Source organism: Heliangelus exortis, chromosome 5 (genome assembly GCF_036169615.1).
Source record: "Heliangelus exortis chromosome 5, bHelExo1.hap1, whole genome shotgun sequence".
NCBI lineage: Eukaryota > Metazoa > Chordata > Aves > Apodiformes > Trochilidae > Heliangelus > Heliangelus exortis.
Window position 1 is genome coordinate 39,224,179 of NC_092426.1, and position 25,073 is coordinate 39,249,251.

Genomic DNA, 25,073 nt, shown 5'->3' on the forward strand with positions numbered 1-25,073 from the left:
TACCAAATATTCACCCAAGATGTAAATATATGCAAATGTAGCCAGACAGCTTGAATATGTGAGAAGCAAGGCTGAGTCACAAGGGCAGCAGAATCAAAAGTGTGTAGCAGGAACATGTCCTCCACCCCAGCTTCTACATACTTCTATCTAGCTGTGTGTCATAAAGCAGAGGACAGCATTGTTTCCAGACTGACTCATTCAAGACTGTTGTAGCCATTAGATTAACAAGAGAGATGATTTGGAGCTGGTATGGAGAATAGAAAAATCAACTGCCAAAAGTTTCTATGAGGCTGCCGAGCTCCCTTTCAAGACTTTTTCCTTTGAAACTTGTTTTCTAGGCTTTGTAACTCAAATGAAAACTGTTGCAGTTTGAAAGTCAAAGAGGTTCAACACCACATCTGTTCTATTCATTCCCACATATAGCTGATGAGAAAGATGTGAACCTATCAGTCTTAGCCCCACACTCCTGATCTGCAGTTAGCAATTGCAGAGCAGGACATCAAGCATCAACACAGAAAGCAGGGCCAGATAGAAACCACTCCCTATTTCCCCCTACTAGCTATATAAAGACAGTAGAAAGGCAAATGAGATGTATTTTTTTCACACAGCCCCCTCCATCAGGACCTTAAGATTACATTGCTAGTAAGCTGTGAAAAGTTAAAACAAAAAGTACTTTATTTACATTAGAAATCTAGAGTACAGAAAACAGCAAGGAAAGGCATGGGGCAGCTCAGGCGACTCAGTACTTACAGCAAAGCACCAGGACTATACAGAAGATAAGAAATTCTGTTCTCTCTGGCACAAAGTTGCTTGGCAACCATTTGTCTTATTCAAGAACAGTTATTAAATCTCTTAAACTTTGAGATTAATTAATTCCCCAGGTTACCGAGTCAAAACACTGCTAGATATTAGGAATACCTTGCTCCCCAGAAAGTTAAAATTCGAAATCCTGCCTTACCAAACCCTCTCTTCTGCTCCAAATATATAAGTGAATATATGCAAAAGCAGTTAATCGAGAACAAATGGTGCAGTGGCTTTATGAAGTGTACCTCAAGTCCTACATTATGAACCATACTTACCACCTGCATCATGCTTAAACCCAGTCTCTGAGCTACTGCCAAGGCTGCCACCCCCACTGGACCATCCTGCCTGTCATGGGACTGAACCTGGGAGAAAGAGCTCCCACAGCATGCAGAGCCTGACAGGGCCACAACTCTACAAACAGGAGCTGTCCCCTTAAAATGTGAGCAATCTGCACACAATGCAGAAGGTTTGTTTGATACCATTTCTCTGCAATGCAATCAGAAGAATGTCTTCCTATAATGTGAACACACAAAAAAACCAAACCCACCCCTGTCAAAAGTCTTGGCACCTGTACACTATAGATACCACCTTCTTTCCCAGCCTTTCAGTCTATCCACTAAATGACAGCAAAATCAACACCACAGGGGAAGATCATCAGCTTCACAGCCCAGCACACTGTTAGAAAGGAGTCTCCAGGTATTCACCAACTATGTCTCTTCTCACCTTTGGACAGGCTAACAATTGTCTAGGCAGAGGGATCATATTCAGAAAGCAGTCAGCAGCTGCACTGAAGGAAATCAAAATGTATTCTGACCAGAGGGCACCAGTAGGATGAAGAAGCAGGAGCAGGGCACACAGTGCAGTAACTCAGTGTAAGCAGCTGGGAGTTCTGCTCAACTTGGGAACAGCACTTCAGAGAATCTACAGTTCCCAGCTCTACACTCCTCCTGATGCTTGAAACAAATACTTGCAGAGCTTTGAACCACCAGGTACCTGGCACCTCAGATGAGAACTGATGTGTAAACACAGTTTTACTTCAGTAAAACACAAACCAGAAGTTGCCTGAACCACAGGATGGATGGGTACCTGTATAAACAGACTTCTTTCAGCCGTGTGATTTTTACCTGAAGAGCCTACAACTCCACCTAATGAAGCAACATGACCTGCTTGCTGCTTTCAGAGCACCTCCTTCACCAGTAGAGTTCCCCAGGAAGACCAGTAGCAACAGGGTTACAGGAACAGACCAGACACACTCCATTAAACGTGCTCCCCAGAATCCTCACTGGGCCTGCACTGTCCAAACCGAACAGTCTCAGCTAAGACAGCCCTTCCAGCAGAGCCTTTCAAGATCAAACTCAGCTCCTGAATTCTCTCATGCTGAGCCACATACTAGAGTTACTGTCCTGGTTTGGGCCAGGATAAAGGTGATTTTCTGTCTTGTACTTTTGCTTTCAGCTCAGTCTCTTGTAAGTAGCTGCACTTGCTGAAATTAACAGCAAGTTTCTCAGTCAGTGTCTGCTCCTAGGACTGATCCCACTCCATGTTTATAGTTACTGCTAGAGACTGGTGTGCAGAGCCAAGGGCACTGCTCAGCTCTGAGGAACATTTTACCCTCCAGAAGGAATAAAGAGGTCCCACCTGCAGCCTCCTTTGGGGAGGAACGGACAAGATAGATGCCAGAATTGACCAAACAGAGGATTCCATCCCATACACCTCATACTCAGGATAAATCTGAGGGATCACAAGGGTCAAACCCCTTCCTGCTTCTCTTTCTTCACCCGTTCCCTGTTTGCTTCAGCATCCTGGGAGGATTCCATCCATTCCTCTGCCTGTGCTCCTGATCCATCCCAGCCCATATCTGTGTGTTCCTGCCTCCAGATCCCAAATGCTGCCGACTCCAGGATTCCAGCCTGGACTTTCCCAGGGCTGCCCTGCAGCCTCAGTGGTGATGTGAGAGTTATTGGGGGAAAAGGGGGGAGGAACATGGTATCCATTTTCCTGTATATTTGTATATATTTAGTCATTTTTTCCTATTTATCATTACTGTTTCATTAAAGTTGTGTAGTTTAGTTTCCAACCTATAAGTCTCTCTCCTTATTCTCTCTCCTTCCTTTATCTGGGAGGGGAGGGGAATGGAATTAATAGAGAGCATCTGTCATTCAGTTTTATTGCCGGGCCAGTGTTAAACCCTGACAGTTACATTCAGATTAGGGAGACAAAACTAAATCACTCAACAGTAACTGCTAAAATACATAGCCAGTTGTAAGTCTCATTAGTCGTTCTTAATTGTCTTATGAACAGCACTGAGGCTTAGTTTCCTTAAAATAAAAAGGGTGTTACTACATTTGCCTGATACATGAAAGGTCCCTGGTACCCGGAGAAGGCTGAGGAGAGACCTTGTGAATATCTAGAAGTATCTAAAGGGTGGGAGCAAGGAAGATGGAGCCAAACTCTTCTCAGTAGTTCCCAGTGGCAGGACAAGGGGCAATGGGCATAAGCTGGATCATAGGAAGTGCCACTGAAACGTAATGGCAAAAAAAAAAGCAAAAGCAAAAGCAAAAGCTTTTCTACTATGAAGGTGACAAGGCACTGGACCAGGCTGCCCAGGGAGGTTGTGGAGTCCCTTTCTCTGGAGATATTCAAAACCCACCTGGATTCAGTCCTGTGTAACGTGCTCTTGGGGATCCTGGTTTAATTGGGCAGTTGGACTGGATGACCTCTAGAGGTCCCTTCCAACTGATAATTCGGTGATTCTCTGAAATAAAATCTATTATTTAACTAACTCAAGCTAGACTGAGCCCTTTAAGGCCCAAGTTGCAGATCCAAAGGGATCTGGTACAGCCAAAGACATTCAATAATAGATACACTGCTATAACCATCAATAAAGTGTCCCTCCATTATGACACTGGTATTGTAACCTACTGCCTGCCAGGAACACAGAGAAAAATGTTTTTCAAGTAAGCTGTGCTGCACTCTATCAGGTCTTCCAGGTGTCATACATAACTTTTGCCACCCCAAGTCCCAGGAGAGATACAGAATATTTTTTTTTTTCAGTAAGCCCAAAGTGAATGGCAGACCAATATCCAACCACAGCAAACACTGAGTTTGGGAGCAATTCTGGATAAACATAATCTATAGATAAATAGAAGCATCTCTGTTATGGGGAACTGCTAGCCACTAAACACTCAGGTTTCCTACAGAGAAGCATGCAAAGAGAGAACATCTCCTTTTGAAACATTTCTGTAGATCATGCTTGACTTCTCAATCCTTTTCTGCTGCTTACAGCACCCTTTTCCTCTCCCACACCCCTCATTTTTGCTACCCAGATATATAACAGGCTAACACTAGGCTCTGTGAAAGCAATTGCTCCACTATCTCTGTCTAGACAATAAGAAATTGTCACAAATGACATCTAAAGTACAATTAGCAGAGAAACTGCAATTTCTTCTCTCTTCCCCCGCTCACCAAGAAAAAAAAAAAAACAAACCAAAACACACATTATCATCCTCCAGGTTGTCAGTCAATGCTGCAATGATGAAGACTAACTCTGCTCACCCTGGGAGAGATGCTTCTGGCCCAGCTTGCTGAAAAAGGAGGTGAGAGAGTAGTTTTTTTGTTGGTTTATTTTTTTAATTAAAACTACTACAAGAAGATATTAATTGTCCCTATTCAGCAGCACTGAGATCTCAGCAGTCTCCTTTTTTCTGCCAGGCACCAGCAGTTATGGGACTGACATGGAAGTCCTGGAGGGGTGAAAGGAAGCAAGGTCCAAGTTACAGGACACCTTTAGACAAGGGAGAGAAAGAGAGTGCAAGCACACAAGACACTACAAGCAGAAAATAGAAATAAGCAGCTGAATGCCAGAAGCTGCAGCTCGAGAAGGAAAACATCACAAAGCAACCTCCTCAGAGTGCATCAGCCATCAGACTATAACCACACTCCCCCCACAGGGATGAGGATCACCACCAAAGGCCTCTTGGGACCAAGTGATTCAGCTCAGCAGGCTTTGAGAAAATACTTCACTGTAGCAAAATTAACTTTTTAGTAACTGTTTCTGTTAAGGTCTGAGGAGGCACAGGCTAATTTTATTGTATCAGTACAATAATCTAAGAGAGAGGGTGCTGTTTAAGACCCCAAGGGATCCAGGAGGCAGAACAGAGAGGGTCAATATTCCGTCCCACTTCCTGCCATACTCTATAAGGTAAAGCCAAGAGAGAAGGAACATCAGCCCCTTCCTTTGCCTTTCTTCCTTCCTGTGCTCAGACATCTTGGAGAGAGGCCTGTGCCACACACTCTGCAGGATCCAACTCTGTCACTTGCTGGGAAGAGATCTGGATCCTTTTTGAGTTGGCTGTGCCACGAGGGACTTCTGGGCACTTCAACCATAGCAATCAGATTTGTATACATAAATTTTCATTATTATCCCTCGTGTTACTACCCCTTCCCTATTCTAGTAAACCTGTTAGTTTTCACTTCCAGCCTTGAGAGTCTCTCTTCCTTATGCCCTTTTTATCTTCCCTTGGGAGGCTGAAGGGGAAGTAACAGAGGCAATTCTGTTCCATGGGTTTTGGTTTGCCCTGACCACTTAACCAGGACAGTTTCCACAGATCTGCAGTTCCTACACTACATCTTACAGATGCTGTCACAGCATACATATTACTGGGTAGCTACACCACAGTACACTGAAGGAAGGGCTTTCCTCCCCATGCAATAAAAATCAAAAGGGTGTTGTCAGCTGCCATCCTCCAAAGCTGCTGTTGCACACCAACAACAGAGCAAAAGAGGAAAATGAAACAAACACTTCTGACTCCCAGAGTCACTGCTTTCAGTTATGAGGAGGGCCCAAAATAGAGCAATTAATTGTTAACTTTTGAAGCAGAAGTATATTGACAATTCTGACAGATTCTGTGAGTTTCCTCCTCTGATTTTATATCTTCCCTGAAAAGGCTTTTCTATTCCCTCCTGCCCATTTAGAGGTGAAATTACTGCACTACTGCAGATTTCTCAGCTCTCCAAATTACAGCCCGCAGTCAGTACACATGATGAGCACTTGTCCCTATTTAAAACCAGATTCCCTTCAGTCATCTTTGTCTTCCAGCAGTGCAATGTTTAACATAACGATAACAATAAAGCTGAAGCATGAATAGAGCTGAATGTTCTACAGCTGCCACACAGCACTGCAACCCTCCCTCAAATCCTGAACTCAAATCATTCACTGTCAACAAGACCAATTAATTTCTGGAAACCAATTACAGCCCCAACAGAACAGCAGAAAACTACTTTAAACAAAAACCTCAACCAATCCAACCCATTGGCTCATTTGGGTTTTTTGGTTTTGTTTTTTTAACCCTCTTTTCTCAGACTAGAGAAAAATAGTTTCAGACATACTTCTATTATGTTGTTTGCTTTCAAAGAGCAAACAGAAAACACATAAGAAACCATGAAGTATTCTGTTCCATAGCTTTACTTTCCACAAAATTTTTTAAGCTCCCATAAACCAGAAAAACACTACTGCTACCACCAGTTTTGTATTCCAGCTCAAAATAGAAAAAGCAACCAGTATGCAGTTCTAAAAATTGCCTGAAAAGTCGAGTTCTAAAATAAAGTCTTTAACATAATCTCATACTTTTAAGTTAACATTTCAAGACTGTTTTGGCTCCTATATGGTTATGGTTAGATGTATTTAGCCTAGCATCAAGATTTCCAATTAAGACAGGTGATTAGAAGAGAAGAAACAGTCAAACAAAACTGTTTGACTTCTCTTAAAGCAGTTGTAACAATCTGCAAGAGATAAATACTGTGAGAACCTCACTGCTGAGGAGAACCTCAACACTCAGAACATTTGCAGTTCTCCGAGTTATCCTTCATCCCCATGTTCACATCTTTGCTATACAACTCATCCTCAGTGAGAGTTGGTGGCTGACTTACTTTTCTTTCTTATAAGAATCCAAGCCTTGTCAGGATTCCTTTTTTTCACCACTTCTTTTCCATTAAAAAAAAGAAAAAAAACCTTATTCCACATAATGAACACCCCTTGCAAGTAAAAAGGTCACACCTGAAACCCTTTCTTTAGTGAAAGCAGCAAAAGCAAAGCTGCACTACCTGATCACAGCTCCATTCCAACTATGGCCATTGCAGAACACTGACCTGTTTGCAAGAAAAAACTTGTGTTAACTCTGAAGGGCAACTGTGAAGAGAGCAGACATCCTTCCCAGCTGTAGGAGTGTGGAGTTGTCAGAGAAGCAGGTTTGATATAGAAGTTATAACAAAAAAAAACATTTTTGCCCCTTCAATGATTCTGGGCAAGAATCCTGTAGAAAACAAGCTGTAAGGACTTCTCAGTCAGAAAACAGCATGTTGAGTCTTTGGTCAGGATATGAAGGAGTACATTTTGGAAGGAAAGCAGGGAAAAGGAGAACAATTACAGAAAACAAAGAACTGTAGATAAAAGCTCAAACAATAGAAACAAGCACTGGGATTTTAATTCTCCTCTTTACAAGACAAGAAGCAGATTTTCAAGAAGAACACAGTTAACCCTTGAAGGTTTACCTGCTGGGGTTTATCTAGGAAGTAAATAACACATGATGAATTATGCTATTGCTACAACTCTGCTCTTAGAGTAGGACCTTCAACTTCCAGGTACCACCTGATGCTGCAGGAGCTACACATTATCTTTGGACTTCATCATAGGAAAAGGCAGAGGCTCTGAGGAAGATGACAGATTCTTTAAGTGGACCCAAGGTCAGACTATTAATCTATTACTTCACCTGCTGGCACCTACTTTACCTGTTATGCAGAGGGCCTCATCATACAGCAGCCAGGGAAGGATTAATGCATTACTTCAATAGGCAAGAGGAAACTCATGATAGGCTTTAAAAGGTTTAAGAGCAGTTGTGGACTCATGATAGGCTTTAAAAGGTTTAAGAGCAATTGTGGCAGCATTGATTAGTTTGGAAATAACTCCATAATGAAGAGAATGACTGAAGATCTTGCACTTTCATTTTGCATGGGCAAAGCTAGAGGAGCAGAAAAGGAAGAAAAAAACCAAGAAACAAAAAACTCAGCTCAAGCTACTGCATGAGCTGTTTTGCTCTACACTGGCAGTTATGTACCAGTGCCCAGAATGGGGCAGGCAGCCAAGCTGAAGGCAGGCATCACCTTCCTCCACCTAGACACGTAACAACATGCAATTATATCAGAAATTCATCTAGAGGGCATCTGCTCCTGGTCATTATGGTCATGAAAACATGCTTGAAAGCATGGCCAAAACACAGCCAACAAACTGAACTCCCTCAGTCTGCAGAAAGCTTTGCTATTCTGAGAGCTCTTCTACCTGCCTTCTTATGTGTAAAGTTTGCTTCAAATTCTCCTTGTTCTCCACAAGTAAACTGTGTGGACAGTAGAAATCTATGCTTACTCACACATGTAGAGCTGCAGCAGTTTCTGGGATAATTACACAGGGCTTCTGCTTCTCCAAAGGGAACTGAAGAGGAGGTGACTTTCCTGAGGGGGCAGAAGCCATACTGTTATCTTCACAGGCTTCCAAGGCTATGAAAACAGGTCCCATCACACATCAATCACTTCCTTTAAAATGTTCTTGCTCAGGCTGAAGGGTCAAGTCAACAGGGCAGCTCAGGCACTTACCCCAGCCCTCTCACTTCATGAAGACAAGGGAAGGATTTTATACTAACGCATTTCAAAAAGAAAAATGAGTCAGTTTTCTGGCAGATAATGAATCCTGTTCACTCACAGCCTTCAGTTCGAGCAGGTGCTTTCTCAAGGAGAGCAAGGGAAGGGGTCAGTTACATCACCACAGAAACAACCATTTGGCACAACCAGTTAAATACATATGTGGAAAGTGTTTAAAATTCATGTAGCTGTTCAGCAGACCAGAACAGATCAAGTGGAGAAATCTAGACATCACTATTCTGGTTACAGCTGTATTACTAAATCAGATCACAGGTCCCTCTCTCCTCTTTCTCCAGGCCCAGAGTAAACACATGCTGCTCTACTTCAAATTCTCCAGCCCAGATTCTGTAATAAGGAGCAAATAATGGGGTGATGACACTTTATTCCAAGGCACATCATGCTGTGTGCATTTATAAAGAGTGTAAACAGTAGTTGCATGCATGAGATATAAGTGACTACATATCTAACAACTAAGGGCTTGTATTAGCACAAAAATCAAGGCACACTATACTGCCAGCATCTCCAGCTCCTCTCCACACTCAAGGAAGTTACAGACAGCTTTTATTTGCACAAGCAAGCCTGAAATAGAAGGTCTGAGAGCCATAACTTGTTTCTTGGCAAAAGGAAAAGAAAACCAAAACAAAACTTAGAAATTGTTCTAACATACTTCTCTTAAGCTAGACAAGAAGTTCTAAGAATGTCAGGTAGACAGCTGAGGCATGTCAAAGACCACCAGTAATCATAACCTGAGCATCACCTCCTGGACAGAATACTACAAGTACACTAACTCAGTACAGGTAACAGATGGGAACAGAAGCAACTGGTTCAGGTCAAGTGAGCTTGTCTGGACATGCTGCCCACCCAGCAGCAGCTGACCAGAAGCTGAAGGGAAGCCATGTGCAGAGACCACAGGAAACAGAAACCTAAAGGACAGCTTTAAAGAGAGGGAAACTATTCACACCTATTCCCTGCATATAAGAAAGATGAGAACAGATATGTTCTATAGTATCCTCAAACACCCATCTGTTTGAAGTCAGCTGCCTTTCAACTTCTAAAGAATCTTGTCTTTAATGTGTTAGTTGCACGGTCATCTCATACAGGCCTTGTGTAAAACAAACAAACAAAATAAACAGCTCACCAAACTCTAGATCTCATTATTTCTCAGTAGAAGCAAAAAACATAAGCCATTTGAAACCCTGCACCTCTTCCATCCTCATTAAGAAACATCACTGGAATCCAATGAGAAGTCCCCTTGCTCCCATGCTGGAACAGATGAACACAAAGGTCCCAGAACACTCCCTATAGACAGACATCTGTAGGGAAAAAGGTCTCCATTTCCAGGACAGTGCAAAGAAACAAAGTTTAGAAAGGGACTGCAGAAGGTATTCCAGTATTAAGGCATTTCAGAAAGCAGAATTATTTAAATACTTTCCTAATTTGCAAGACCAGCTGATGGAAAATTAACATGGGTAAAAAAAGAATCTGTGTGCTGCAGTCACTGCTATTCATTTAAATTCAGGCTAAGAAGAAAAAAAAATAAAAAAAAGAGGGTTTAAGCCTTTCTTCAATTTTGATGAAGGCTGCACATGCTCAGCTTTCCATAGCTGAGGGAACCTCAGCAGCAAAAAGTGACCTCTATTAGTCACTGCAAGAGGGAAAGCACAAGGCACCATTCCCCAGTCCCCCCCCAACCCACACACTTTCAGTAATGAAGTAAAAGGCCTCTAGCAACCTTACATTATTCTTAAATTGGGAAACAAGCAAAGGCAGGGGGGGAGGAACCTATGTGCAAAAAACCAGGGACTTTTTCCACTTGTTCTTTGACTACCAGCACATTCAAGAACTTAAATTTCTTAACATGGCAATAAAATAAAGTCTTATCTGCTCACACAGAGACAGCAGGCTCAGTCTGGAAAAAAACCACAAAGCTGGAAGGATGGCAGCATCACCTCAGAACACATGTAAACATCAGCTGGCCATCTAGATGTCAGGGCAGCCTCTCCTACCTTTCAGCCTGTGATTACATTCTCATGATAAAGCTAATTTGTATTTTCCATCTTTAGAAAAAGGCCAAACAAATAACACACAGATAATTATCATGTCTAAATGTTCATGCCACCTTCAGATTATCACCTCAGTTTATGTTTGGCACTGACAAATTTGGTCTTCATTCATTCATTCATTCCTGTGTGTGGCCAGGCCACCTTTTCCAGAAATCATTCCCCCACACCACAGTTCTGCCACCCTGCCCTCAATTCTCTCTTCCCAACCACAAACCTGAACCTCACCTCTGCTTCTAAACCTCTTTATAATTTCTAATTACCAAACTGTTCCTCACTAATGCTGAGATATTACTCATCTCTATCACCATAATTTATAAGAACTGTAATAAGCATCTCTGGAATTCTTATAAAGCCTGAAAACAATGCAGCATGAACTTTTCCGAGATTATGAGGTTACACATGAAGGCTGCAAGGTTGCCAGAAAGGCACAGCTCCATAAATTTAAACAAAAACTGGAGGATTATAGCTAGGATTCCACAAGTAATAGGCCTGAATTAGTTATAGGCCCAGCATTAGTTATAGCAAATCAAAAGGTGACCAATGAACAAGTTCTGTGTAACTTCCCCTGAGTTGTAAACTATGAAAGTCTGAAAAGTTGTGCCTGGCACCCCCTGCTGTACTGAACTGCACTAAAACTGCATGAACCTAAAACCTGGCTGAGGGACAGGTCCAGTAGATTTGGCACAGGCACTGACCTGGTGTTTGAGCAGCCAGCATCCTACTGCTGCATCTCTCTGCCACAGCTCAGAGGTCCGAGCTCCTCCAGCTCAAGTTCCCCACTTTGAGTGAACTCAACACATCACTGCTGCAGTAAAGTGTGGGATGGAATAAACATTAAACACTTGAATAAGCAAGCCCCAACTGCTGCAAACAATTAGGAAAAAAAGTGTAATGATGCAGGCTTTGTGAAATAAGGAACAAGACTGAATACACTGAATGTGTTCTGTCTCCACCACAAGATGCATTTTGTGGCTTTATGTAAGGAAATTCCCTCCTGTTTTAGTTCCATCCCCTCCAAAAAAGTAAGGGGAGTAGCACTAACCTATTCTCTTATTTTGATGGTCAAGTTCAGTCACAGAACTGCCTGGTAGGTGACTCTGTAACCAAAGCAAGGGGTACATTCTGGTTGTTCTGTTTTCAAGTTAGGGTATGAGTAACACCTACCATACACAGTAAGAAAGCTACCAGAATATATGAAGTGATATGAGCAGACTGGTTGTCTAAATCAAAAACCATCAGGCTCCAGCAGGAACTCTAAACAAGCTGCAAAAGTGACTAAACTCTTCCATTTTACATACACCACTCACCACTGCTGGACAGGAATGGGAGTGTTCCTATCCTGTCTGTCTTCTTTAGCCACAGTTCCAGCTTGACGACAAGTCAACATTCTACCTACAATTTGGAACAGGAAGAGGTATCTCCTCATGGCCATGAGTAAGCCATGCCTACTTGCATCAGAAAAAAACCTCACCAAACATATTCATGGCCTTTTCATGGAAGTGCTCAAAAATTTAGGTAATAGCTCACAAAATACTTAAAGAAAATATAAACACAGCCCTGTGGAAAGGTGACCTCCCAAACTCCAGTCAACATCTGCAAATCACTCAGTACTACAGAAGTCTCCTGAGGATGGATGAGCAGCCATTTGATGTGCAACCAAGACTGCTAAGAAAGGTCTGCTACAGGCTTCATAGGCAATGAAAAAGAAGTCGAAATAAATTCTGCAAACTTAGTTTTCTACAGCTCTAATTCACAGGCTTTTGCATGTCAGACAAAAAACCTGCTCCACCTTAAGATCCACACCTTTCCCTTTCAAACCCTTACAAAAGGCAAGAGGATAAACTGCTCTCTTGCTTGTATGCTGCATCAGAACCATTTCACCTCAGGATCCCCATTCATGCCTTTCCCCAAGCACTTGCAGATGTATGGTAATTAAGGAGAAAAGCTCCAATTTAGGACTAGGGGTGTGGTCCCCAAGCTACCTTGTTTTCCTTACACAAGGAGGAAGAAACTTTCCCGTTCCACAAGGACAGGGAAAGCAAGGAACACACGCAACATTGCCCCCTTGTGACAGCAAAGCAATATGGAAACTAAATAAATTCTGAGAAATTCAAAGGGGAACACACCAGTCACTTCTTTCCGAAGGTGCTGAATGTATAGAGAGCTACGTGCTGCCAGAAAAGCCACGAGGGCTGAATAAAGATGTGATATGAGCTGGAGTCACTGTAGTGTCCGGTTCCATTACTTCCAGCCTGCTGCACCTGGTGTTCACTTCAGGCCTTAACCTGCCCCACAAGAGCAGTGCACAGAGGTCTGCGCTGGGCTAACAGAGGCAGAGAAGGAAAAGGGAACACAGAAAAACTCATTCACAACATATAGCACTGATGTCTGGATCACATTCATAACCCTATAGCTTTCTCATCTCACCTATGCAGAAATTCCAGACTGCTAAGTACTATGCAGTCTTGGCTCGGGAACACTGGGTTCACAGATGGAGCAAAAATGCAGATAGGAGGGACCTCAGTACTCAGACAAAGAGCTGGCAAAATGAAAGACAAAAATTTCACCCCGGGCCCTCCCTGCTGTATAGTTTCAGGGAAGCTGGTCTGCACATGTCACTTGGACACACTGCATCCGACAGACAAAAAACACACCAAAAAGCAATGCCTTCAGTCAGCTCTGCAGCTTGAGCAGGTCAATTATTTGCACAGCACTGTAGACTCTGCACTTATCTATACACTCACAAACCAAATAAAGGAGTTTATACAAGTGTCCCCAGAGAACACAAACTCCCCCACCACACATAAGTTCCTTCCTACCTGTGTGCACAGCAAAACCATCTCTCACAGCAATTCAAGACTTCAGATTTTCAGGGAACTTCTATTACCTGCCCAACTAAAGCAGTGAGGTAAGGCAAAAACATTATGCATAGAGAGGCACAGAAGTTCCTCATATCACAGCCTACAGAATTTGACCCCTGGAATGAGTGCAATGGAGTGATTAGAGAAGCTTAACATAATTGCCAGAGTTTCTTAATGGAAGAATAAAGATGATAATAATTTTCCACATGAAACACAGGTTTCATGCAAACCTGCCTGGCAACAGGACAGGACTCATCTTTCTTTTTCATTCAAATCTCTAGTCAAATTAGACTGGTAAACAACATCAGAATTGCCCCTTCAGTATATTACATGCAGCTAAATCTTGAATGCTAAGAGGAGAAATTTACCTTTGTGTATTTCTTTCCCCACCTTCCTAGGGATTGTTTCACAAACTAAGATTTGAAATAAGTCAGAGACACACATGGCACAACTGTGTGTGCATCCATTCCAGAAAGACTGTGGCCTGGGGTGCCATGTCAAAACCAGGAAACATCACTAGATTTAGAAATGGAAGATTTTCTTTTTTTGTGAAGTAACATGCTAGTTCTGTAGATACCACTTGTGTCATATTAAAATGGTCGAAGAGGTGGTATTTAAATATCTGCATAAGTTTTCTTAGACAGCACTGAACTGTACTTGTCATTAACTGAAGAACTTAAATACATGGAGACCACTCACAGGATTTCATACATAATTATTTTAAGAAGTTGGCATTTGCTCCCCTGAAACAAGCAGCTGACTCAGAGAAAACTCTTTCATCTCTGCTCAACTTTTCATTATCAACCTGAATTGTCCTACATGGCAACAATGACTTGAAGTACCCACAGGATCTTTTCCCCCACTAAGATTATATTATTAACCCTTTTTTAATAGCCTAAGGTTATAGAAAATTTAAATTAAATATCATCTGTTGCTCAATTATCTTTCCTTCATCCAGATCTTGCCAATAGTTTCTATCACCAGTTCTCTGAAGTGCATTCCACATGACAACTTCAGGGATTTCTGAGTTTCTTTTCACTTGGATGTTAGAAGTGAGGCAAAGACTGATCCACAGGGGAAAAAACCTTACATTTGGAGTAACGTCATCAGCCTGCAGAACATCAAAAAAGCTGGAGCTCAGACTCAGCAAATTCTGCTTAAAGTAGGCAATAAACCTTCCCCAGTTCCATACCTCACTGACACAGCTTCAAGAAGCACAAAGCTCAAAGCCTGTGCTGCTTTCAGACCAAGCTGAAGGTGACAAAACTGCTGCACTGCTCTCAGTGACATGTTCCTTCTAGAGGTGCTAGAGCTGTTAGTCAGGAATAGCTTCATTACGTGCTTATTAATCACTTCATGATTAGCCCAAGATAATTAGATAATTAGTTCAGCCCCATCAGAAAAAGAAGAATTTTCTTCTTACCCAACTGGAACAGCTACATCAACAGAATTCAAAGAGTAACAGCCTTCATCAAACTACCTATTAACTTAATTAATCCTCTACAACAATATCCAAATTCTCAGCAAGCTACTTCCCAGCCAGGCAATCCAGGTCAAGGAGTGGATCTCATGGACAGGGAATTAGATCATACAGACACAGTTTCCAGAGCAATTTTTATTTGTTTTTTCAGATAGCCCTTGCATACAGAGCTCCGTTGCCCAATGAAGACATCTAATGGAGAAACAAAGAATAACAGGATATAACACAGGTAACAAGCAAATCCATGCACGTCCCCCCAGCATGAGGAATTAACCTGAGGTCCACAGGCACAAAACTACACACATTAAAGTGTGCCATTGAGTTAACACTTGCACCCCCAAGATTGAAGGCTTACCTTCCCTCCTCTCTTTCCCCAGCACTCTCAGCATTACACAGCTTACATCTCATGGCCTTAGTCACCATTCTTGCATGCAAAGGATAATAGACATTTTGGACTCTACTGTGCATGAGTGCTCCCAGCACTGCCAGTTGTAGAACCACACCCTAAGTCTGGGAGACAAGAAGCATGGACCTGAGCAAGTTCCTCCTATTCAAAAAATCATCTAAGTGGGTGCTTGCTGTCCTGTTATTGCTCTACAGTGAAAAATGCAGCAGCTAGTTTGAGAAGGGGAAAAAATTACACCTGCTAGATATAGCTATCCCACATGCAGATTTCTTTTTTGGGAAGAGATTTCAGAAATCTCCCAAGTTCACCCAATGTGTTTAACAGGAAGGGAGAGGAAGTTTTACTTTAAGGAAATTGCCATGAGCACTGAATACTGCTCACTGCTCTCCACTTCCTTCCCTCACTAATCACTTAACTTCAATTAGAAGGGAGGCAGAAGACCCTACACGACTGTTACTGAGAAAGGTCTGACACCAAAAGCAGGTGGCTGGAAAAACACAAGTCCCTAGGAGCTTCTTAGTAACCTCTGCAAAAACTACAGGTTTAATATGTGTCCTGGTTTGGGCCAGGATAAAGGTGACTTTCTGTCTTGTACTTTTGCTTTCAGCTCAGTCTCTTGTAAGTAGCTGCACTTGCTGGAATTAACAGCAAGTTTCTCAGTCAGTGTCTGCTCCTAGGACTGATCCCACTCCATGGTTATAGTTACTGCTAGAGACTGGTGTGCAGAGCCAAGGGCACTGCTCAGCTCTGAGGAACATTTTACCCTCCAGAAGGAATAAAGAGGTCCCACCTGCAGCCTCCTTTGGAGAGGAACGGACAAGATAGATGCCAGAACTGACCAGAGTATTCCATCCCATACACCTCATACTCAGGATAAATCTGAGGGATCACGAGGGCCAAGCCAGATTTCCTGCTTCCAGCTTCCGGCTGCCTGCCCTTCCTGCCTTTCCTGCTTCCCTTTCTTCACCCGTTCCCTGTTTCCTTCATCATCCTGGGAGGATTCCATCCCTTCCTCTGCCTGTGCTCCTGATCCATCCCAGCCTGAATCTGTGTGTTCCTGCCTCCAGCTCCCAACTGCTGCCGACTCCAGGATTCCAGCCTGGACTTTCCCAGGGCTGCCCTGCAGCCTCAGTGGTGATGTGAGAGTTATTGGGGGAAAAGGGGGGAGGAATGTGGTATCAATTTTCCTGTAGATTTGTATATATTTAGTAATTTTTCCTATTTATCATTACTGTTTCATTAAAGTTGTGTATTTTAGTTTCCAACCCATAAGTCTCTCTCCCTTATGCTCTCTCCTTTCTTTATCAGGGAGGGGAGAGATTAATAGAGAGCATCTGTCACTTGGTTTCATTGCCAGGCCAGTGTTAAACTGTGACAATATCATAGAAATTCCTGTGAATTTAAGTTCATGCAAACTACACACTCAAAACTGATGTCTAAGCAAAAAGCACCTGTTTGCACAAGTGACCAGCTAGGCACCAAACTCTGCACTGATGCTACAGCCACTGAGCTGGAAGCAGCTACCATGGGCAATAAGTGACTGAGATATTTAGTCACAGAACTCCAGCTGTTAAGCAGCAACCCATCCAGATCCTGTGTGCTGAGGTGGACTGAGTTACACACCTCAGACCTTTTTTAAATCATCCTACTCCCACAAAAAAAGATCACATCTACAAATCCTACCACACCTCATTGTCCAACTGCCTGATCAACACAAAGGTTATTTGTCCCTATTATTTCTGACACTACAGTGACCTGGGCCAGAGAACAAGCCACACAGTGGATCCACCACAGAATCATAGAATCACTCAGGTTGGAAAAGACCTGTAAGTCCAACCTTTAACCTAACTCTGTTAACCTAGCTCTACCAGTTCACTATTTAACAACGTCCCTGTGCACAGTATCTGTATGATTTCTAAACACATCCAGAGATGGTGATTCAAACACTTCCCTGGGCAGCCTGTTCCATTGCCTGCAGAAGTTTTTCCTGACATCCAACCTAAACCTCCCCTAGCATAACTTGAAGCTATTTCTGCTTGTCAATAGTTACTAGTGAGAAAAGACTGACCACCCCCCCTCTTACAACATCCCCTCAGTTAGTTGTAGAGAGCAATGAAATCTACCCCTCAGCCTCCTCCTCTTGAGACTGAACAGACCCAATTCCCTCAGCCAGTCCACATAAGGTTTGTTCTCCAGACCCTTCACCAGTTTTGTTGCCCTTCTTTGAACCTACTCCAGCACCTCAATGTCTTCACTGTAGTGAGAGGCCCAAAACTTAGCAGTATTGAAGGCACAGTTTCACCAGTGCCAAGTCCAGAGGGACAATCAGTTCCCTAGTCCTTCTGGCCACTATTCCTGATGCAGGCCAGAATGCTGTTGGCTTTCTGGGCTACCTGGTCACACTGGTGGCTAATATTCAGCTGTCAATCAACACCTCCAGATCCTTCTCTGCCAGGCAGCTGTCCAGCCCCTCTGCCCCAAGTGTTGCCTGGGGCTGTTGTGGCCCAGCTGCAGGACTAAACACTTGTTGTGGAAGTTGATACAATTGGCCTTGGTCCATGGATCCAGCCTGTCCAGATTCCTCTGCTGAGCCTTTCTACCCTTGAGCAGCTCAACACTCTCACCCAACTTGGTGCTGTCACAATGAGCATGTAGAGTTATTTCAAAAGAAAGATAATGCAAGACTTACTCAAGTGCCACTTTAAACATAAATTTGTCAGCTCCTTCTCACTCCACTGCCCTTTAGTATGGAACTAGAGGATATCTGATTTAAATTAACAGCAGGTATCTCCAGGCCCAATAAAGAAGTAGATACCATGTAATTAACTTGAGAGTCTCTTTATGGCAGCCTATTAAAAAAAACAAAACCAAAAAAACCCAACCAAACCAAACCAAAAACCAACCAAACAAAAAAACCTAAACAAACAAAACAAAACAAAAAAAGTACCAAAATGCCCAAAAATAATTGGGGCAAGGATGCATAATTTCTCTACAACAAAAAGGAGCCACTGTTCCAGACTGAGTAATCAGCAGATTTGCAAGATCTGCAAGGAGAAGGAAAGAATTCTCTTTCCTCAGGCACCCTGTGTGCAAAGCATTACATCTGAATCCAACCTAGAAACTTTGCTTTCCCACAGCACAAAGCATCCATTTCTAAGAAAGAGAAGGACTGGTCCTTTCCTCTGACAAGCACACAAACAACTTGATGGAGAACATGTAAAACTGAAACCCTGTAGAGAAGTTCTATCCCAAGTACCAATGTCACTGAATTGTCCACACAAACCAGAAGAGATACTTTCACATGAAGCACTGGTCTTTCCTGGTAGAAATTTGATTTGGCTTTGTTTCCTTTAACACACCTGAAAGGTAGGAAAAAAAAAATCTTCCAAAAAAGAATCACCTTCTAAAAAGAAGAATAAAAAAGCAAAGCCTAAAATTTTCATGATCAGCATGCTCCCAATCAGCTCACCCTAGATTTGGGTCAATGGGAGCCACTTTCAAAACTTACTTCTTTATGAAAGGATTCTGCATGGGTTTGACCAAACACTCAAAACAAAGGCATATGCCCAAGCAGCTGCAACAGAACTTTTGGTTTTTCTTTTTTTTTTTTTTTCTTTTTTGTTTCTTTTGCTTTATAAGGCAACACCAAGGAAATTACTGTTAACCCTTCCAACTTAACAGCTACAACCTCAACAAAACACAGCACTCAAGGAAGCAATTCTCACTACTTGTGCTCAATTTTCCATACCTACCCTGGGCACACTCTCCATATGCAGCACACGCATGGTATGTGGGCACAAAGGACAGCATAGCACATCCTCTGTTCCCACCCTTCTGCAATGTCTGGGAAACATCAGGAGCACAGTTCAAGCCTGAGTTCTGCTGCCAGAGTCTGCACGTTTGCCTGTCTGTACTAACATACTCCTTTCCCATTGAGAGGTCTGGTGTTTGTCCATACACACACCCTCAGAGCCTATCTGTAGCATGACAAGAGCAGCTATAAAAGATATCAATGCAATGTCTCTATTTTCATCTACATAAATGGCATATAATCCCATGAGTTTTTTAACTCTAAAAATCCTGAAAAACTCAAGACTAGATGGGAAAGGTTTAAGAAAAAAAGAGAGGAGGAAGGCCAAGCATGTATCTTACCTCCTGAGTGAATCCTCCTCTGAGCTTTCCTCAGGCATTTCCTGGTTTAAGGCCTCCTGTGATACATTCCCAGGTCTGCTTGAAGCCGACTGGCTGTAAACTCTTTCCCAGTGCCCCGTCTCCTGGTTAAAGACCACTCCCATGGTTCTCTCCTCCTGCGGGGTGGAAGAGCTGCCCAGCTGCAGCCTGCTAGAGGCAGGAGCTCTACCCTCGGTTCTCTCTGCAGGCTGCACCTGGCTGGTATTTGGAGGCACACCCTCAAACGTGCTTTGGACCTGCCCTGGTGTGTAGCTGGGCGTGCTTCTTTCCCAGCGCAGCGTGTCATTGTTAAAGGTCAGCAGGTTATGACAAGCTCGACATCGGTTCAGGTGACCCCGGGACAAATTGGAATTGTTTTCACTGCTGTGTGGAGTCTGCTGATGGGAGGGACCCGGCCGATCCGGCTCAATGTTGTTGTTGAGCATTTCTTGAGCCTGCTGAGACTGGCTGGGCTCCCCACCAATACCCTGATCTAACTCCTGAAGCCGGTCATATTCCAGGAAGAAACGCCTCAGATCGCACTGGAGCTCGTTACGGATGCTGACCGGATTGCTCGGGCCAGCATTGCTACCACTGTCTGCCTCAGCCCCTGGGGCCAGAAAGCCCCTCCCTTCTGTTGCTGAGGTATAGACTGAGGCCTGGGAACCTCCCTCCTGCTGCCTCAGCACGGACAGCAAGCTCACGGAGGAGGCACTGGTCCTAGGGGGAGGCATGGCTTCCAGCTCTGACCGAGAGCTCATGTTTAGCACTGTCCTGGACCAGTCAGACCCACCTAAGCCTGAAGCAGTCTCTCTTGCAGACTGTTGGTACCGGGACTGGTGGCCTGCCAAGGGCCCGCTGAGGGACCGCCGTGTGGGGCCCAGGCTAAGGTTGCGCAGGGTGTTGCCAGCAGTGCTGCTCTGAACTGTGCTGAAAGCAGAGGGCCTGTTAAGCATCCTCTGCTCCTCCTGAACTACAGATGCCTGCTCTGGGGGTTGATAAGGCTCTGTCTGCACAGAGGAGAAGGAAGTCCCAGTGGCCCCAGAAGACGTGGAGGGCGCATTTTCCTGGTGTGGGAAGAGAGAAGAAGGAAGTCTCGCACTAGAGCATCGGCTGCAAAGGCACAACATCCCAAGGTGCTGGCAGCACTCTGCTGTGGGATAGCTGACACGCTCCCGGAGCCTGTTATAGACAGATGCCCTGGTGTTCTCACTGGCTGGAGGCGGAGGTGGTGGTGGTGGAGGGGATGGGGTAGCAGAGTCTTGAACACTGTTTTGCTCTCCCACCTGTATGCCAGACGAGCGGGAGGACAACATATGCAGGAAGTTGTGGAGGAGAGGTGTGCGTCTCACGGGCTGAGATGGGAGGATAGCACGCTGCCGATAATGGGGCAGCTCCGTGCTGTCCACAGAGATTTCCACTTCCTCATCACTCTGCAGAAGGAAGCAAAGCTCAGTCACCTCACAGCAAAATCCTATACCTCCAAACAAACAGCAGACAGTCAACTACCATCCCAGACAGATGAAAGGATGTTAAAGATGTCCCTTCCTAGAAGCCCTGACTTCCTGGAAACCAGTTGAGACTCTTTCAAAGTTTGTTTTATGGATTTGAGCAGCCTCTTCCTACAGCCCAGTGAGCTTTGACAATACACTGTTCATACGAACAGAGCAGCACCATCTAAGAGCCAGCAGCTGGGGGAAGCAAAGGGGAAGCAATGCTCATACCTCAAGAGGCAGAATGTAACAACAGAACTAACAGAGCATGGCCATCAGGACATCTGTCCCACCACTAATGAGACAGTGAGGGCAAAACAAACACTCTTTGGATAGCTTTTTAATAGCCCTGCACATAACACAAGAACATTCATGTGGCCAATTAAGGCAAGACAGAACTTGGCTTAGAAGGACTTCAGGTTTTCCAAAGAGCACAAGGTTGCTTAGGAACAGACAAGAGTCAATGTAGGTAGAGCATCTTGTTATTACATAGTCAATACAAGTACTGACATTCTCCTTACCTGTTGGTTTGAAGGGTTAACAATTGCTGTGAGCAAGTAGTGTCCCAAAGGATCAAATCTTACCAACCTAAAAAAAAACCAGAGCCAGAGTATCAATCATCAGTTCACATGCCACACTGACACAGGAAGAAGAAACTGCAGGGAAGAAATTCTGATTGCAAGTATTTCACATGGAGTTACTACAACATCACTATCATCCTCCTCCAAAGGATATAAAAAACTTAATGCTTTAAGACAAATACATATTTATCTGGCTGAAGACTGCAACTATTTTATAGTCCACAGTAACACTATACAAAAGATAAAAGCTGGAAGCAAGTACTGCTGTATCAATAGAAATAGCCAAAAAATTTTAAGGAATACGTACACATATATATTACAACTTGGAATTTTGTACAAAGGAAGATATTAGCTTGGCTTGCATGTTACATCACTGTCTTATTTTTAATTGCTCAGAAGAGGACATCATTGTTCCAGCAATGAAGTTTCCTCTGTAACTGCATGAAAGTAATAGCTTTCTTCCCTCAGCTCTCTCCCTCAGCTTCTAGATTTTCTTATCCTTATGGCTGACAATTTTATTTACTAAGCTTACAAATGAACACGAACTAAATTCTGGACATAAAGGGCACACATCTGATTACAAATGTAAACAACCAAGATGATCAATTATTTCCAATTGCTTTTTTCCTACCCACAGAACTGTTTTTCTATCACCTGAGTCAAGGAGCTCCAAGCAACACTTCTCAAGGGCACCTAAGAACAGAAGATGGAACGACCCAGAGGACTCCCCCTGCAATCCCCAAATCTGACCATATTTTCAAATACAAGTGTTCTCTTCCCCCAGAAACAGGAACTGACCTGACCCTCTCCATTTCACTAGCTGTTTTCACCACTGCAAAAGGCTCCCGACGACTCCAGTCCCAGAAATGTATCTCGTTGGCAGTTGCAATCAGCAAGAGCTGAGCCGTAGGATGAAAAGCAAGCGATGCAATCGCATTGTTGCTATCTGTGAACCAGCTCTCACTGCCACCCTGAGTGAGGAGTGAAGAATCACAAGCAGTTTATCACAAAGTTTGAGATCACTACATTTCAATGCATGTGCCATCTTTCCAATATTCTCCCCAGAGCATGGAAGTAACATGCTTTCTTGGCAACAGGAAGCTTCTCTCATACGAGGTCATGTGTCGTGTCTAGAACACAACACTGCTTGAAATGATGATTACAGATGAATTTTTGCAGGTAGGTGTGTCTCAAGCAACCTGTAAAACTGCTGCATTTCAAAGTGACCATATAAGCATACACATTTTGTCTCTATAACAGTAACCAGACTAGGTAGAACTAGCAGAGCAGCAGCTTCTCTAACAAAGAGTGCAAAGTAAAAAGTGGCATGTTTTTCACATGAGCTAAACAGGCACCATGCTCTCTAGTGCATGCTAATTTCTTCATTAGAATGCTAATTCTCTAGCATTACCTGGAAACAGGCATGGCTGAGGAGGTGACCTACCTGGCAGGACTGAATGAAGAATCTGACACCTCCTCTCTAGACAGGATGGCTATGAGCTGTTCTGTGCTTACAGGTCCCAGCAAAACTTACAAACAGCTCTCTTACCAGGCAACATTAGGGAAGCAAACTTTGGCAAAAAAAAAAAGTCACGACCCACCAAATACCAAGAGTGCATAAGCTTCAGGGAAGACTTACGTGTAAATCCCAAATTCTAACCTCCCCATCTAGGCATCCAGAAGCAATGAGACCCGGGATGGTGGGATGGAAGGTGACACACCAGGGGGTGCGGCGGTGTCCGACCAGGGAATGAACACATTTGCCTGTTTTTACTTCTGTGATGTAGATGTTGTGGTTCACGTGTGTGGAAGCCATTAGGGTCCTGGGAATGCAGAAGGCAGGACAAACATTAGGACAAACAGACCATAGTAAGCTTCATCTCAACCCAGCAGCTCTCCCGCACAGAATTTAAATGGTGAGAGGCTACTGTTTCACCAATGCTTTCTATAGCCAGATTTCAGGGTCCATGTAAGTATGAGATCATCTGATCTGCAAACACAGACTTGACCTTAGAAGTCAGAGTGAACATGCAACTCAGAGGGGACCCTCAAGTGACAGTTTGGGGCAAATAAATAATCTTAATTCACACCATCTCAACCACTTCCAAATCAAGTGACACTAAGAGAGATCCCACCTCCATTTCTGCTTCCAAAACACTTCTGCTCTGTTCTTTAGCCCTAGGTATCCGAGTGGGTGTGCCACATCACTTGGCACGTTGTGCCAAAATACCCTTTACTCCCTCAAAAACCCATGGTGGCCGCACAGATACTTTTCCTTAGAACTTAGGTATCACTTGGGTACCTCAGGCATTAAAAACCAACTACACTCAAAGCTGTGAGATTAGGAAGGTGCACGTGTTCCATTCATGCATATCAGGAACCAGAAGTTTCACTCAGCTGCTCAGGACTGGACAACAGAAGGGACACAAAGCCTCCATCACTTTCCGAAGTGTAGCAAGACTGCTGAAACAGGGAAGGAACTAGGAGTTAATTACCTGTCTGGACTAAACGCCAGCAAGAAGGTGGAGCGTGGACTGTCTGGTAACTCAACTTTCTGAAAAAGCCAACAAAGCAGGAAGTGTTCCAAGTGTCATATGATCATACTTTAACTGTAAGCCACACAGACAACAAGGGGAACCCGCTGCAGGAATACATCTAGTATCACATCACTGCAGGAACTGAACAGAGCCAGAGAGCATGTCAAGTGTTAAACATCAAACGTACAATCCCGACACAAGTTCTTTCAAATCCCTGCCTCCCTTTCCCCGCTTCAAAAACCAAGGAACCAGTGGGTTTGATCTCTGTCCCACAACCTTACCTTGCCTTCCCACTTCATCCATCGAGTTTTATCCTCCACCAACTCCTGCAGGAGCCGTTGAGCACCCAGGGCTTGGGTACCCCTTTCCCTACCCCACAGGATACGGACAGCATTCTTCTCTGGTATAACCTTCATGGCTTGCAGCAGCCAACGTTACACCAGCTTCTGGAAGAAGACACCAGCAGGTTCCAGATGACAACCACCACCAAACTACAAAGAGGCTATCCACATTTGAGTTGTTTATCTTCATAGAACCCTGGAAATAGAGAAGAATTATAATTAAGGAAGCTATTAAGTTATTTCTTACCTGCTGGAGAGCAGTGTAGGTGAAAGAGACCTGGGGGTCCTGGTAGACAAGAAGATGACCATGAGCCAGCAATGTGCCCTTGTGGCCAAGAAGGCCAATGGCATCCTGGGGTGCATTAGAAAGGGTGTGGTTAGTAGGTCAAGAGAGGTTCTCCTCCCCCTCTATTCTGCATTGGTGAGGCCACACCTGGAGTATTGTGTCCAGTTCTGGGCCCCTCAGTTCAAGAAGGACAGGGAAGTGCTTGAAAGAGTCCAGCGCAGAGCTACTGAGATGATTAAGGGAGTGGAACATCTCCCTTATGAGGAAAGGCTGAGGGAGCTGGGTCTCTTTAGTTTGGAGAAAAGGAGACTGAGGGGTGACCTCATCAATGTTTTCAAATATGTAAGGGGTGAGTGTCAGGG

At 43.8% G+C, this 25,073-nt stretch overlaps 1 protein-coding gene across 5 annotated transcripts in view; it reads right to left on the reverse strand.

Moving 5' to 3' along the window:
- Positions 1-25,073, reverse strand: part of AMBRA1 (autophagy and beclin 1 regulator 1) — a 132,980-nt gene that overhangs the window by 96,507 nt on the left and 11,400 nt on the right. For 3 of the 5 annotated variants that reach the window (XM_071744829.1, XM_071744827.1, XM_071744828.1), the window contains exons 2-7: positions 24,366-24,621; positions 24,043-24,101; positions 23,187-23,370; positions 22,346-22,518; positions 21,488-21,554; positions 19,456-20,906 (exon numbers count right to left, since the gene is read on the reverse strand). In XM_071744829.1, the coding sequence (XP_071600930.1) occupies positions 19,456-20,906; positions 21,488-21,554; positions 22,346-22,518; positions 23,187-23,370; positions 24,043-24,101; positions 24,366-24,500 (2,069 nt within the window). In that variant the 5' untranslated portion in view covers positions 24,501-24,621. The remainder of the gene's footprint in view (positions 1-19,455; positions 20,907-21,487; positions 21,555-22,345; positions 22,519-23,186; positions 23,371-24,042; positions 24,102-24,365; positions 24,622-25,073) is intronic. The other 2 variants (XM_071744830.1, XM_071744831.1) reach the window with 1 other exon arrangement.